Here is a 16,356-nt window from a genome sequence, read left to right on the forward strand (position 1 = left end):
TTGATTTTTTAAAATGGATATATATTAGTATGAGCTATACAAATTACAAGATTCAAAGCAGTGGTGCAAATGCACTGCAAAATATGCGCAAAGGTAGTGACTTGGATGGAAATCTGTCAGTGCTATAAAAATATGTACAAACAAAATAATTTTCCTTTGATAAATCTACAAGGTATAAAATTAAGAGTATTTACATAATTGCCTACTAGATATGTGAAAAATATACCATGCTAGAACAATCTCGTTCCAAAGTTTGAAACATAATTTCTTTCAAACAAAAATATTCTTCATACAATGTATGAACTTATCAATAACTTTCTGGGTATAAAGTTGTTCTTTATGTGACAGTCAGATGAGGATCCCTCTGAATTATATTTTGATTAGAATTTTGTTTCAGTGGGTACCTGGAAGAAGACAGAAAGTTCTTGCTTTAAAAGACTTGTTAAGTTCTATCCCTCTTAATAATCATATCTTGTATTTAAAAAGAGTAAATGTGGTCAATCTGATTAAATTGGGAGCTAGAACTTACCAGAGTCACCAACAAGTTTTTTGTCTTCAGTTTTAATGATCAAATACCTTTCACGACTACTTGGTTAACGTAGAACCATGTGATGCCATGTTGTAATAGAGGTGTACTTTCAAAGGCCTAATTTAACTTAACCAAAATAACAATATAATGTGTTGTAGTAATATATTTCTTCACATTTGTTACAGGGACCATACAAACTCCAAGAGGCTATGTGTGCTGGTCAGGGACACTCAGCTTTTACACGAATCACCACTGGTGGCCTAACCACGACTGCTGATTTATCTTCCTCTAAGTAATGCAAAGAGGTCGTGTTAAATGTTTCTTTTTTTAAAATATAGGGAAACAGGTACAGGATGGTATTGACTACATTCTGTTTGACAGTTGGTTCTAAAGCTTTGATTGGACATCAGTCCAACCAAACATTAAATTCTGTTCCTATACTTGATCCTTTAAAACTTGGTGACAATTCTGAATCCAACAACTGGGCAGAGGGTTTCTGGTAAGGCTCTGTTTATGGGGGCCTCAGGCAAGGTGCTAGATGTGGGGTTTTCTGGAAAACAGCCCTGGGAAACAGAATCATGGCTCTCCTCTCCCCCACCAGGTCTAATTTTCTGGAATGGCTTTTTCATCTAACCTTTTTCTGTTTGATAAAACTCTTAATAATCATCCAGGCTTATCTTATTGCTTCATTTCTAATTTAAATTCCTTTTTGCTATTCTTCTTAGACCTTTCTTCAAATAAGAGAAATACCACCAGCCACTTCCTGTACTTGAAGACAATCATTAGATTCTTTCCCAGGACCCTCACATCCATTAGTTTTTCACCAAAGGATACAGCCAGTATAACATAATGTGCAGAACATAGATCTTGACATCAGACAGATCTTGCTTCAAATCCTGTTGTTGTCACTTTGGTGTGTGACCTTAAGCAAATTAGTTAAGCTCTCTGAGCCCTTCTAATTTCCTCATTTGTGAAATGAAGATATCTTCTTTGCATATTGTTGTAAAGATTGAGATCATGAATGTAATGCACCTACCATATACTTGCCTTACAGCAGACACCCATTTTGATTTGTAGTTCTGCTTTTCCCAAACTAGAGACAGTCCCTTATAGTAGTGAATATTCTAGAAATGAATATTCTAGAATGAAATGGCACTATCCAGTTAAATGATGATTTGGCAACTCTTTCAAGTAAGCAAGTAAAGGAACCTAACTTTCATTGCTGGGCTAGGCACTGTCTAGGGGCTTCCCATGCATCTGGGGGTCAGGAGGTGTACATTAGCTTCTCAGCTCCGTCATGAATTCATCTGTAGATGGAAACAGTAATTCCTTCCCTGCCTCATGGATTGACAAGACCAGAATAAGATCTTTGTTGTAAGTACTTTTTTTTTTTTTTTTTTTTTGTTGTTGTAAGTACTTTGAAAACATAAAACGTTCTCTCTCTCTATGCTCAGTATTGTGCTAAGAGATCGAGTATCACTATTTTCCATCCTTTTTTTGTACTGGTCTGAGCTTATTTCCCCCCAAAGTCCCTATGAGATTGACGTTGCTTCAGTTTTCTTTCTTTTTTTTTTGTTATCGCTTCAGTTTTGTAGGGATGAGGCACAGAGGCTCAAACAGGTACTGGACTTCCTGCAGTGTGCTGGAAGAGGCCTCACTATTTTAAAAAGTTTTTTGTCCTAATGTCTAGATACAGGTAAACCTGCTGAGGAATCTTACCTGACATTCCCGATTACGTAATCCTCCATTTGTGTTTATGGTGAAATCAAGTTTTGCTTCTTTTTCCTGAAAAACCAGGATGGAATTATGGATTAGGAATATATATATATATATTTTTTAGGAATATATTTTTTTAATGTTGAAAAATAAAGGGAAATTTAAGAAGCACAGATGGTTGGTTATACAAATGTGAAAGTCGCCAAAAAGCTGGTACCTGACTGGGATTAAACTTCGAAGTACTGTAATCTTTCTTCATCAAAATATGCAAAACAGCATCATGGATTGTTAAGAAGAATATTGAGTCCTTGACTTCATCATCAAAAAATTCACACCGTGCAAGCTTCTCAATGAAGTCATCTGAAGAGAGGAAAGAAAGAATAACAGGAAGAAGTAATTGTTTGGCTATGGGTTTCTCCTTGAGGTCGGGGATTTGAACTTCCATTTGCAAATGTGCATTTCACTGATGTTTGGTTAAGTGTTTAGGGGTTGCAATGGTACAATACCAGTGTACCATTAGTACAATGTCTTCTGGAACTAAAGGACACCTTTCTAAGAAAATTACACATATAATGTGTTCATGTAAAAAGAAAGAAGGAAAAGGTTCAAATGAGAAAAACTTTTAGGCAGGAGCCTTGTGAGTTAATCTCCCTCGTTAATGACTGGAGCATCAAATGTAGCTTATTACTAAAAGCTGAGATTCTGCCAAAATAGAACATATACTCATGGACCAGTGCCATGGTTCTGGATTTACTAGTTACTTACTTTAGTCCCTTCTCCCAAAGCTGCTGGGTGCTATCAGAAAACATCTTCCTTGGCACCGTACATTACCTCTCCAGTCATCTTTGAGGAATTCTGTTCTTGTAGGCACTAACCAGCATTGTTTGCACAGATAACCAAATATTACATCATGTCTACTATATGCAAAGCTCTGGCTGGGTAATATGAAGGATCAAAAGCTAAGTTAGACATGAATCTTGTCCTGGAGTGAAGGTAGAGAACTTATATACTATCTTAATGAAAGGGAGATTGTTGTAGAATCATAAAGGCAGGAAGCAATCTGATTTTTTTCTTTAATGTTTTTTTGGGGTCTTAAATAATGCCTAGCACAAGGTAGGTCCTCACATTTTTGAAGAATGAATGAGAGAGGCACAGATCATGTGCTATGGAAATTCAGAGAAAGAAGGGTAAAGGTTGTTTCCTCTTGGCAGGATTCTGGGAAAACTTGATGAAGCAGATACTGTTTAAAAGAATGCCTAGGATCTGGAGAAAGAAGGATGAAGAGAAGGTATGAAAGGGTGGAGGTGGGAAAGTCTGTTCAGAGGCAAACTTTCAACATCGACAAGACCTAGCAGTGTCTGAGGGAGAGGGAGAGAGGAGGGCATTGTGGTTGCCAGAACCCAGGATGCAGGTGGGTGGTGGTGTGCAGTGAGAGGGAAGGTGATGATCTTAGTTAAGGGCCAAGAGGGATGCCAGGCAGCAGAGGCAGCAGGAAAGGACAATCTTAAAAAACCTGGGATGATGGAGAAAGAATAAAATTGTTTTAAGAGGTTAAAGGGTTACTGAGATTAAGAGAATATTTTTAATTATAAGGAAGCCTTGAAACTAGAGTATATCTGTAGATTTTATGGATAGGAGCCAGTAGAGAGCAAAAAATTAAAGATGCCAATTTCACGCCTCCCTCAATTTCACTTGTCCTCCCCCTCCCTAAAATGCTTTCCCCCAAGATACTGTCAAGTTTGACTCCCTCACTTCATTCCAGTCGCTGCTCAAATGTCGCATTACTGGACATCCTTGATCACCTGTCTAATATAGCACTACCCCTGTGGCTCTATGTCTCTTAACCCTGCTCTTTTCTTCACAGTGCTTATCATTACCTGAAATATCTTTTTGTTTATTATCAGGCTTTCCCACTAGACTATAAGTTTCATGAGAAAGATTAATGGGATGAGTCAGAAAATGGGATGGGAGAATATTCTAGGCATGGACAAAGACACTGATTAGTTCTTGCAGAGGACTTAGATGAGAAATGATAAGGATCTGGATTAAGGCTGTAGAAATGGAGAGGAAGAGACTGATTCAGTAGGGAATATTTATGGTGACTCACTGAATATAGAGGGATGGGGAGGAGAAACTAAAGACGGCTCCAAGATTTCTACTTTGGGCAACTGGGTGGGTATGTGGTGATGCAGTGATCAAGATAGAAAAGGAGAAGGAGTAGTTTGGGGAGGGAAGGTAATATATTTAGTTTTGAATACATGTATCTTAGGTACTTGGAGGACATCCAGATGGTTGAATACGTGGGTCTGCAGCTCAGAAGAAAGGTCTGGGCTGAAGGTGTAGTTAGCAGATTCATTAACCTGTAGACATACTTGCAGTCATAAACATGCTAAGAGATTGACTTAGAAAGAGTTGATAGAATTAGAACTATAGGGTTTAGGTTTGAACCTTGGGCAAGACTGTGGCGTGGAGAGGAACCAATGTCAGACACTGTGGAGCTCTGAGAGTGGTGGGAGAGGACTCAGAAGAATGGTCTTGCAGAAGTCAGGGAGACAGAGGCTAAAGAAAGGGTCAATGCTAAAGTAAGCTCCAAGAGAATGAGGCTGGGATGGGGGTGGTTGATCTTGACAACCTGGACATCATTGATGACCTTGGCAAGGGCAACCTCATCAGTGAGGTGAAGCAGAAACCAGGTAATTATGGGCCGATGAATCAAGGGAGGTGAGGAAAAGAGAAAACAAGCCTACTTTTCTAGGAAGTTTAGGGTAAACAGTGGTTACATATTCACTCCTTTGCTGCCTGTTAAACTAGGATTCAAACTGTAAAGTTAATTACATATTGACACAACTCAAATATAAAGATGCTGTTTCCCTAGAGATTTCTATTGGAAATCTACAAATTAGATTTCCTTCTTGGTGATCATAAAAAGTGCCTGTTCTTTGGAGAAGCTGTCTAGATTGAGAGTTAGCAGTGAAGAAATTGTCAGAATATAAAAACAAAACAACTTACCATCAGTTCCAACAATATACACATCTACCTGAATCCTGATAAATTCTTGCAAGATCTGTTAAAAAGAAAGTAGATCTTCCTTAGGGAACAGTTTCACTTGTCAGAATCATAAAGAAAACTATCATAATTGTGTCTTAGGGTGATATGTTGCTTTCAGAGCCTTTTACATTTTGAAAAGAGACAATAGTATAGAGATACTAAAGTTAATAACAAGGCTCTATGACAGAAAGAAAGAAATCCGAAGGAAAGAACTCTAAGGAAGGATGATGGGAAAATGTTCTGCCTTGACTCACAAGATGAACTCTGATTTAATTTTAAAAGTTTCTTCTATGGGATGATCTTGACTTAGAACTTTCTATCTATATAAAAGTTAAAAAACCCCATGACCCATACACATTGTTCATTATTCCTGTCCACAGTGCCTGGAGGTATCTAGCACCAATGAATCTTTATCCGTTTTCCTGGTCTCTAGGCTAAGAACAAAGGCCAGTAGTGATATGAGAAAGGTCATATAAGGTTAAGAAAAGTAGCTTGTACTGTTGATCAATTTAGCGATCATTAATATCACTATTATCATCAGTAAACACTTTTAGAGCCTCTACTGGGCTGAAGTAAGAATTAGGACCTTAAGGAAACCAAGGAAACCTAAGGCAGAGTCCCCGTCCCTTGTGCTATACTGCCAAGATCAAAACATAAACTTTATGTGTATTTTCTCCAAAGCTAAAATAAACAGACAGAAGCAAAGAAAAAGAAAAGGCAAGCAGTCTCAAAAGTTATGTGATGTTTAGATTTTCTTTTAAAGATAAGTTTGAAGGAAATAAATTTGATCCTATTTTTGAATTTTATATCCAGTTCACCTATACTTAATAGATCTTAGGTCAGTTTTTATGTAGGCAGATATCTATTAAAAAAAAAAAAAAAACAAGCAAAAGAGGGGGACTTGGAATTCTTAAATTCTCTTGATATCTGTTTCTGCATTTCTGTTAGAAACTCATTATTTTAGAAATGCTGACGAAACTGTGCAAACAGCCTTCAACCTGATTGTTACAAGTTCTGTTTTAAAATCACATGTGACATTTATTCTTTTGCACATCTACTTAAAAAAACCCACACATTGTTATATAGTCAAGTGAAATCTCACTGGCTTATGACAGATGAGGATAAAAACAAAAGGCCCACTATTCCACTTTTTCCCAAGACCTTCTCTATTTCAGGACAATTTAGATACAACACCCGCAAGGATTTGAAGGCACTGCAGAATTGGAATTTAATAGGATTATGAGCAGTGTTGTCTATAAGCATACATTAGAAATTATATGCAGTCTCATGGGAAATGCACTTTTAAAGAGTTCTCTGAACACTCCTTCCATGAAATATTCTAAGATTAAAATGTACTTCTACTTAAGCATGTGTTATCTAAAGGAGCATCTTTCCACAAATACACCTTTTTTACCTTTAGTGACTGATTAGCTGTTTCCATTCAGAAAAAAGAAATTACCGTTTTGAGACCCCTCATTGAAGAAATGTCAAGAAATGACACTGCTGAAAAGTCAAGAATGAGGCTGTGGAGGTTGATTTTAGGGACCACGATGTTGACAGGAAGATCAGCGTTCCAGTCTATCTGGAAGGGCAGGTCTGTGGTATTGATGGGCTGATCCAGTTCTTCTATATTATCATTGTCCAGCTCTTCGTCAGAATCTTTAAAGCCATCAACAGTACATATATATCCTTTCTGCAAGAGAGGATACTAATATGCATAAGAACTGTGACCAAGAAAAACACTGTAGGCAAAGACGTCACAAAAAAAGAAAACTACAGGCCAATATCGCTGATGAACATAGATGCAAAAATACTCAACAAAATACTAGCAAACAGAATCCGACAGCACATTAAAAAGATCATACACCGTGATCAAGTGGGGTTTATCCCAGGAATGCAAGGATTCTTCAATATATGCAAATCAATCAATGTGATACACCATATTAACAAATTGAAGGAGAAAAACCATATGATCATCTCAATAGTTGCAGAAAAAGCTTTCGACAAAATTCAACACCGATTTATAATAAAAACCCACCAGAAAGTAGGCATAGAGGGAACTTACCTCAACATAATAAAGGCCATATATGACAAACCCACAGCCAACATCGTTCTCAATGGTGAAAAACTGAAACCATTTCCACTAAGATCAGGAACAAGACAAGGTTGCCCACTCTCACCATGCTTATTCAACATAGTTTTGGAAGTTTTAGCCACAGCAATCAGAGAAGAAAAAGAAATAAAAGGAATCCAAATTGGAAAAGAAGTAAAACTGTCACTGTTTGCAGGTTACATGATACTATACATAGAGAATCCTAAAGATGCTACCAGAAAACTACTAGAGCTAATCAATGAATTTGATGAAGTAGCAGGAAACAAAATTAATGCCCAGAAATCTCTTGCATTCCTATACACTAATGATGAAAAATCTGAAAGAGAAATTAAGGAAACACTCCCATTTACCACTGCAACAAAAAGAATAAAATACCTAGGAATAAACCTACCTAAGGAGACAAAAGACCTGTATGCAGAAAACTATAAGACACTGATGAAAGAAATTAAAGATGATACCAACAGATGGAGAGATATACCATGTTCTTGGATTGGAAGAATCAACATTGTGAAAATGGCTCTACTACCCAAAGCAATCTACAGATTCAATGCAATCCCTATCAAACTACCAATGGCATTTTTCACAGAACTAGAACAAAAAATTTCACAATTTGTATGGAAACACAAAAGACCCCAAATAGCCAAAGCAATCATGAGAAAGAGCTGGAGCTGGAGGAATCAGGCTCCCTGACTTCAGACTATACTACAAAGCTACAGTAATCAAGACAGTATAGTACTGGGCTTCCCTGGTAGCGCAGTGGTTAAGAATCTGCCTACCAATGCAGGGTACATGGTTCGAGCCCTGGTCCGGGAAGATCCCACATGCCACAGAGCAACTAAGCCCACGTGCTGCAACTACTGAAGCCTGCGTGCCTCGAGCCTGTGCTCTGCAACAAGAGAAGCCACCACAATGAGAAGCCCGCACACCGCAATGAAGAGTAGCCCCTGCTCGCCACAACTGGAGAAAAGCCCGCGCGCAGCAACAAAGACCCAACGCAGCCAAAAAAAAAAAAAAAAAAAAAAAAAAAAGACAGTATCATACTGGCACAAAACAGAAATATAGATCAATGGAACAAGATAGAAAGCCCAGAGATAAACCCATGAACATATAGTCACCTTATCTTTGATAAAGGAGGCAAGAACATACAATGGAGAAAAGACAGCCTCTTCAATAAATGGTGCTGGGAAAACTGGACAGCTACGTGTAAAGGAATGAAATTAGAACACTCCCTAACACCATACACAAAAACAAACTCAAAATGGATTAAAGACTTAAATGTAAGGCCAGACACTATAAAACTCTTAGAGGAAAACATAGGCAGAACACCCTGTGACATAAATCACAGCAAGATCCTTTTTGACCCACCTCCTAAAGAAATGGAAATAAAAACAAAAATAAACAAATGGGACCTAATGAAACTTAAAAGCTTTTACACAGCAAAGGAAACCATAAACAAGACGAAAAGACAACTCTCAGAATGGGAGAAAATATTTGCAAATGAAGCAACTGACAAAGGATTAATCTCCAAAATATACAAGCAGCTCATGCAGCTCAATATCAAAAAAACAAACAACCCAATCCAAAAATGGGCAGAAGACCTAAATAGACATTTCTCCAAAGAAGATATACAGATTGCCAACAAACACATGAAAGGATGCTCAACATCACTAATCATTAGAGAAATGCAAATCAAAACTACAATGAGGTATCACCTCACACTGGTCAGAATGGCCATCATCAAAAAATCTACAAACAATAAATGGTGGAGAGGGTGTGGAGAAAAGGGAACCCTCTTGCACTGTTGGTGAGAATGTAAATTGATACAGCCACTATGGAGAACAGTATGGAGGTTCCTTAAAAAACTACAAATAGAACTACCATACGACCCAGCAATCCCACTACTGGGTATATACCCTGAGAAAACCATAGGTCAAAAAGTGTCATGTACCACAATGTTCATTGCAGCTCTATTTACAATAGCCAGGACCTGGAAGCAACCTAAATGTCCATCGACAGATGAATGGATAAAGAAGATGTGGCACATATATACAATGGAATATTACTCAGCCATAAAAAGAAATGAAATGGAGGTATTTGTAATGAGATGGATGGAGTTAGAGTCTGTCATACAGAGTGAAGTAAGTCAGAAAGAGAAAAACAAATACAGTATACTAACACATATATACGGAATCTAAGGAAAAAAAAAAAAAAAAAAGGCCATGAAGAACCTAGTGGCAAGACGGGAATAAAGACACAGACCTACTAGAGAATGGACTTGAGGATATGGGGAGGGGGTGGGGTGAGATGGGACAGGGTAAGAGAGTGTCATGGACATATATACACTACCAAATGTAAAATAGATAGCTAGTGGGAAGCAGCCGCATAGCACAGGGAGATCAGCTCGGTGCTTTGTGACCACCTAGAGGGGTGGGATGGGGAGGGTGGGAGGGAGGGAGATGCAAGAGGGAAGAGAAATGGGAACCTATTGTATATGTATAACTGATTCACTTTGTTATAAAGCAGAAGCTAACACACTATTGTAAGGCAATTATACTTCAATAAAGATGTTTAAAGAAAAAAAAAAATAGTTCAAGGAAAAAAAAAAAAAAGAAGATGTGACACATATATACAATGGAATATTATTCAGCCATAAAAAGAAACAAAATTGAGTTATATGTAGTGAGGTGGATGGACCTAGAGACTGTCATACAAAGTGAAGTAAGTCAGAAAGAGAAAAACAAATACCGTATGCTAACACATATATATGGAATCTAAAAAAAAAAAAAAAGGTCTAAAGAACCTAGGGGCAGGACAGGAATAAAGATGCAGACGTAGAGAATGGACTTGAGGACACGGGGAGGGGGAAGGGTAAGCTGGGAATAAGTGAGAGAGTGGCATGGACATATATACACTACCAAGTGTAAAATAGATAGCTAGTGGGAAGCAGCCCTATAGCACAGGGAGATCAGCTTGCTGCTTTGTGTCCACCTAGGCGGGGTGGGGAGGGATAGGGAGGGTGGGAGGGAGATGCAAGAGGGAAGAGGATATGGGGATATATGTATACGTATAGCTGATTCACTTTGTTATAAAGCAACAACTTACACACCATTGTAAAGCAAATATACTCCAATAAAGATGTTAAACAAAACAAAACAAAACACTGTATGTCAAGGATAAGTAGTGAATTTCTGAAGCATAGATTCAAACTTGGGTCAAGTGATGGGATTGTAAAACTGTTTTATTTGGAGAATAAAAAATTTCTTAGGAGAATACAATTTTAAGGAGACCCTTAAAAACATGACACTAATTGACACACAAAGTACCTTGTTTACCCGGCATTTCATTTAAAGGAATGGAACCAACCTCTTGAACTACATTTTACTAAGCTTTTAGCTATAATACGCAGAAATGTGGGCAAGAAGCTTACCTGTGTCACTTGCAACAGGCCTTTCTTCTGCAGTTTTCGGATTTTCTTCAAAGCTTTGTTGCGCTTGTGAAGAATTCGAAGTGGACTAAAGCCAACCTGAAAAGCCCATTGCTGTGTTACAAGAATGCTGAATATTCTGCTACTTATATAGCATAATTCTAGTTAATAACATAATTCTACTTATATAGCATAATTAAGTGGGATGGGTTGAGGGACTGGGGCACATAAAGCAGATATTCGAAGTAAAATTTAAAAGTGGTCCAAACATCATCATTGAGAGCATTGTATCAGACCTATGGTGTGCTCAGCCTGTATGCAGTTAACATTCAAAAACCTCTGTACCATCCAGGTTTTATCCCTAAAGTATCCATTAATGGGTCTAAATTCTATTTCAAGTTTTTGTTTTTGGTTTTGGCCCACACAACCCTTAGGGAATTTTATTTTATTTTATTTTTTCTATTTGTTGAATATGAGTGGCATCTAATTAGTATCCTGCTTCTAGATACTTTTTATCCTATTAAAATTTATATGATTATATTTTATAATATCTACTATTATATATCTTATTTTATACTTTTAGTATTAGATCTGAGGGTAACGTTCATTTTTCCCCTTTTCAAAACAAATGTGTTCTTATTGTGGTAATATTTAGCTCCAGAGTAATAAGTAAGGAGTATCAAATTATGTAATAAAAAAAATCATTGACAAAAAAATGTAGTGAGATGGAAAGATGAGTGAAAAGGATAGTATCTAAAGCCAGATAGACAGTATGATCCCATTTTTGTAAAAAAAAAAAAAATTGTTGGGTAGAAAGATATTTGATGCATAACAAATGAGTAAAAATCGTTAGGGTTTAAGGCAGAAGCTCTATGCAAGGTACAGAGTGGACCAGAAGCCATGTGAAAGAGTGAGTGCTGAGCTTTTGTTTCTTAACCTTAAAGTCTGCTTCTTTGTCAGCTTCTCTCCAGTCCACCAGGGACACTAGTTGTTATTTAGTGTTAAATATTCATTTATATTATATTTATTCATTTCACTTATAAGTATTCATTTGCTATCCTGAATCTCTTCAATGATGCAGTCAAATATTAAAGATTCGTGTTGTTTCTGAAGTTGATTCCCAAAGAAAATCTGTAGGAGACCATCTATTAAAAACCAGTGGCCCAAAATCTTGTGGTAAATCTTTTTACTTTATAGCAGAATTTAATAAAAAGGGTCTCTATATTGGACCTTATACAAAGAGTCTCATTTCCCAACATATTAATGGACCCCTTATAATGTAGTTCCACCTGCCCTGGGACATAGGATACAAAAACACAAACACAACCCAGCCTCAACATATGTGAAATGAATGACACTCCTGTTACAGAACAAGCATTTCTTTCCTAGATATTCAGTGGAATTAAAAAAAAATTAATAACCCCAAACCTTACAGCATCGATAAGTTTCTGCTTAAAGAAACTAATGTTTGCAAAGTAAATAGGAGATGGACATCTGAAAATCTTCACGCCGTCTGGTTCATACATCTGTAAGGCAGAGAAGTCATATTAGATGGTGCCCATTAGATTTATATTAATATCATTTAGCAAATCAAAGAAAAAAATGAATTTTCCTTACTTCAGAGTAATCTTTTCTATTCTTATAGATGTTGCTCCTTCCAACATTAGCCAGCGTGCTGCATTTGGGACTGTAGGGAAAAATCAACACCAAGTGAATCATTCATGCATATATGTTAGGCCTATGAGGCTAACGTCGATGTTTTCCTAGCATCCCAAAGCAGGCTCACTTTTCCAAATTTTAAAGGTTGGGGAATCCTCACGCCATCATGCCCTGGAGGGCAAACACCTTCTTTGACTGACCCTCCCACAGCTCCTGGAACTGTGCCTCTCCTCCCATTTACCACATCCAGTTTACAAAGCACTTCCATATGCTTTGCCATTTTGATTCTGAATATCAGTTAGTGGGTGAAATAAGGCAGATACAGTCACCTTGTTGTATAGATAAGGACATGGAGAAGTATTATGATTTGCCTATGACCACTCAGTTTGTCTCTGTGTTTGATGGGTCCCCAAGAAATGAATGAAAATATAAGTGAATAAAAAAGTGCAGGAACATTTCAATGTAAATGTGTTCCATCAGTCCAGGATCAACCTTAACTATGATAACACCTTCTGTTCTAGAACACCTTAGATCCCAACAAGCCTTATTTCTCTGTCATGCCATGTAATCCAACATAGGCTGAGTGACCACACGGTGGTGACATTACATGGCAAAGATTTAAGAATCCAAAGATGTTTGGACTGGAATTCTGTTTGGAATTCTGTTAAAAATCAAGAATTCTAAGTAGCTTTTGTGGCAGTTTGGGATGAGAGGGGACTTTGAGAAGTTCTCTAATCCAGCTCCTTGATTTTCAGGTGGGAGTCCAATCTAACAACCCATCCAGAGGAACAACAACACTCCCCCAGACACGGAGGATCTCAGAAACACTTGCCCATGTTTAACAAGTCTGAGACAAAGACAGTAAACCTGCTCAGAATAGAATTACCACCAGTTTACAGCTGGGCAAACAGACTCAGAGATTTATGACTTCTTTGAATTGGTGTCAAAGCAGGGAGCAGACCAGAAACTGGCGGGACCTGGCTGATGCTCTAAGGCTGGGCCGTTCTTGCACCTTCAGGCCTTGGGGTGAGGCAGAACAGATTGGCTCATCTTCTCTTCTTCTTCTTTTTTTTTTTTTTGGCTACACCGCACAGCATGTGGGATCTTAGTCCCCACCAGGGATAAACCCTCGCCCCCTGCAGTGGAAACGTGGAGTCTTAACCACTGGACCACCAGGGAAATCCCAGACTTAGCCAATCTTGATAGATTTGCATACCTATCAGCTAAACTGCTTTTCCCTTAACAAGTGACAGGTTCTTTTCTCCTCCGACCTGGGCAGGTCAAAGCCTGCAAGGATGCAGAGCACAATGAGCACTTACAACTGGGTCCTGAAGACGATAGTCAGGAGCTGAAACGCCACACTAGCAGCCAGGCCTAAACCGAGGCCCAGGACAACGGCAAAGATGAAGGTCATGACCCAAATTAGCTGTCGAAAGAAGGCAACACATACGCTACAGTTTACTCTCATTTAAGTACGGTGTCCTAGGTCCAGAGCTATAAGAAAGCATGAACTTCTAGGGCCCAAAGCAGAAGTTGGGAGTGCACAGCAGAAGGGACCTGCCTTGAGGTCATTTCTGCTGGCTCGGGTTCTGAGCTGCAGGAACACAAGCAAATCTTTTCAAAAATCCCAAGAGAGTGTATCCATTTCTAATCCCATCCCTGAGCCAGTTAAGGAAATGATCGAATCTGTCACAGCGAAAATTCCAGAACCAGCTGCTCTTTGTCAAAATCAGCAAATTAATTGGTAGAGCCTGGACTAATCTCTTACTTTTGGCCTGCTGATTTAAGTAAAGGCTACTGTCTCTACCAGACTCCTAGCATGCCAAAAAAGTGTTAAAATCCCTAACACTGATCTATCAGCAGTGAAACTAAACCAAGTGTGGTTTATTACTTTATGCTTGTTAAGTACCATAGGCTATGTTAACAAGCCTTTTTACACCACAGACTTTGACCCTGATATAATTAGGGACATGGGCTTCTCATAGCAAGGCATGTTGAGAGCGAGGGGAGCCTTTATAGAGTGTTTCCAAAAGGAATGTTCAGAATTTTTCTTCACAGATTCTCTGGAAACTAACATATGATGTAATGAAGAACAGAAGCAATGCATACCCTACGATTCAGAGAGTTTCTGTGGTGTTAGAGGTGACTGCAAGAATTTTTAGAACAGATCTAAGAAGTTCTCTCCTTGTGTTTCATGGACCATTTCCTGCTTGTAAGTAGCTCATCCTTTTACATTAAAATCCCAGAGAATAATCATTAGAGTATGTAGTTTCAAGATAGCAAATAAAACAAACTCAGGTTATTTGAACAGATAGATAGAAACAAAATTTCACTTTGTTTACAATATAAATATGCATTTTACATCAGCATTAAAATGTCATTCTGATTGCTCTCTTTCAAATACCATCGCCTCTACTTACACAGTCATACTTATCCTTTCGCCACAATCTTCGTATTTCTGTGAACTGCATCAGCATTCCTTTCAAGTTTCCAAGCGCTAAAGCTGCCAGGACAGACTGTGAAAAACATAAAGAGCAGATGTACTTTGAGATAATCCAATAACCATATAGAAGCAAAGGTGAAGGTTGTAAATAAGTGAGTCCTTTCAAGGGCCTCAAGGCCTATCAAAGGATACACCCTTTTCTGGTGTGCAATGCCATGCACGATACACCAGCCCCGGGACTGTGAGCTGTCCCCAGCCATGATTTTGTCCCCACCACAGTGACAGGGACACGCCATAGATGATCTGATAGCATTTACTCGCCTGTACCTTGGGTCAGAGGAAGGCAGATCTGAAGACCTATGACCAAAAGAAATTCTTCCCAAGCAGAGGGGGTCTAGTGTATGTCTATTTACTGTAGGTAGGGAGAGGGGGTTGCTCTTTGTTTCAAAAAAAAACTTGGGGGGACTTCCCTGGTGGTCCAGTGGTTAAGACTTTGCCTTCCAATGCAGGGGGTGCGGGTTCCATCCCTGGTCGGGGAGATAAGATCATGCCTCGCGGCCAAAAATCCAAAACGTAAAACATAAGCAATATTGTAACGAATTCAATAAAGACTTTAAAAATGGTTCACGTCAAAAAAATCTTAAAAAAAAAAAAAAAGAAAGAAACTTGGGGAGCTTGGGGTCTTGGAATCAGAATTCAAACCTTGGATGATGATCAGTAATCATGTCATTTAGTAAGAGGAAGCCGAAGATCACAGAGAGGTTCGCAAAGATTTGAGGCCGACTCTCTGGGGCAGCGTGAACCTTATCTGTCTTGTTCCCTGCTAGATCCCCAGAACCTACTGTGGTAAATGCACGTGGGAGGGGCTTCATAATTATTCAGCGAATGAGTGGGTGAACTGATGAGTGGAAGAGGCAGTAACACGGCCTCCTTTAAGAGGCCTGATGGTGATACCGCTGAACGGTAGAGTCACGAAGAAGGGTCTGGGTGGTCAGCTAAGCTCAAGTATTTGTTTCGTGGCATGCCAAAATGAGATAATTTGTCTTGCAGGAATTATGATAATTAAGGTGAAAAATGCTGAATGGCACGCTCTCTTCCTTATTTGGGTTTTAACACAATGGTAGGAACAGGCCCCCAACCCCTGCCCCCAATTCAGCTGTTCGATTCTGAATGGACTATGGAATTTGTATACTGACTACTTTCACACCATAAAAGAAATGTACAAAGAAAAACCAAACACAGTTTGTGTTTTCCTATCTCAAATATAGTTTAACTGATCTAGACATTTTTTATTTTCACAAGTTATGTTTATAATTTAATGCCTGACTAGCTCATTTACTCACTGTGAGAATAGAGGTTGTTGTTTAGAAGACTAAATATTGTCTTAAGTGACTTTAAAAAGGAAATTACACACAAATGCACAC

The 16,356-nt window shown here is 38.4% G+C and overlaps 1 protein-coding gene across 1 annotated transcript in view; it reads right to left on the reverse strand.

Annotated features, from left to right (window-relative positions):
- Positions 1 to 380: 380 nt before the first annotated feature.
- The window catches only part of SLC26A3 (solute carrier family 26 member 3), a 29,622-nt gene continuing 13,646 nt past the window's right edge, over positions 381 to 16,356 (reverse strand). Inside the window, exons 11-20 of the mRNA XM_036863891.1 lie at positions 14,910 to 15,005; positions 13,809 to 13,915; positions 12,448 to 12,517; positions 12,264 to 12,356; positions 10,834 to 10,929; positions 6,753 to 6,986; positions 5,255 to 5,309; positions 2,463 to 2,605; positions 2,249 to 2,314; positions 381 to 404 (exon numbers count right to left, since the gene is read on the reverse strand). Of these exons, the coding sequence (XP_036719786.1) occupies positions 381 to 404; positions 2,249 to 2,314; positions 2,463 to 2,605; positions 5,255 to 5,309; positions 6,753 to 6,986; positions 10,834 to 10,929; positions 12,264 to 12,356; positions 12,448 to 12,517; positions 13,809 to 13,915; positions 14,910 to 15,005 (984 nt within the window). The remainder of the gene's footprint in view (positions 405 to 2,248; positions 2,315 to 2,462; positions 2,606 to 5,254; positions 5,310 to 6,752; positions 6,987 to 10,833; positions 10,930 to 12,263; positions 12,357 to 12,447; positions 12,518 to 13,808; positions 13,916 to 14,909; positions 15,006 to 16,356) is intronic.

This window comes from Balaenoptera musculus, chromosome 9, assembly GCF_009873245.2.
Source record: "Balaenoptera musculus isolate JJ_BM4_2016_0621 chromosome 9, mBalMus1.pri.v3, whole genome shotgun sequence".
NCBI classification, from domain to species: domain Eukaryota; kingdom Metazoa; phylum Chordata; class Mammalia; order Artiodactyla; family Balaenopteridae; genus Balaenoptera; species Balaenoptera musculus.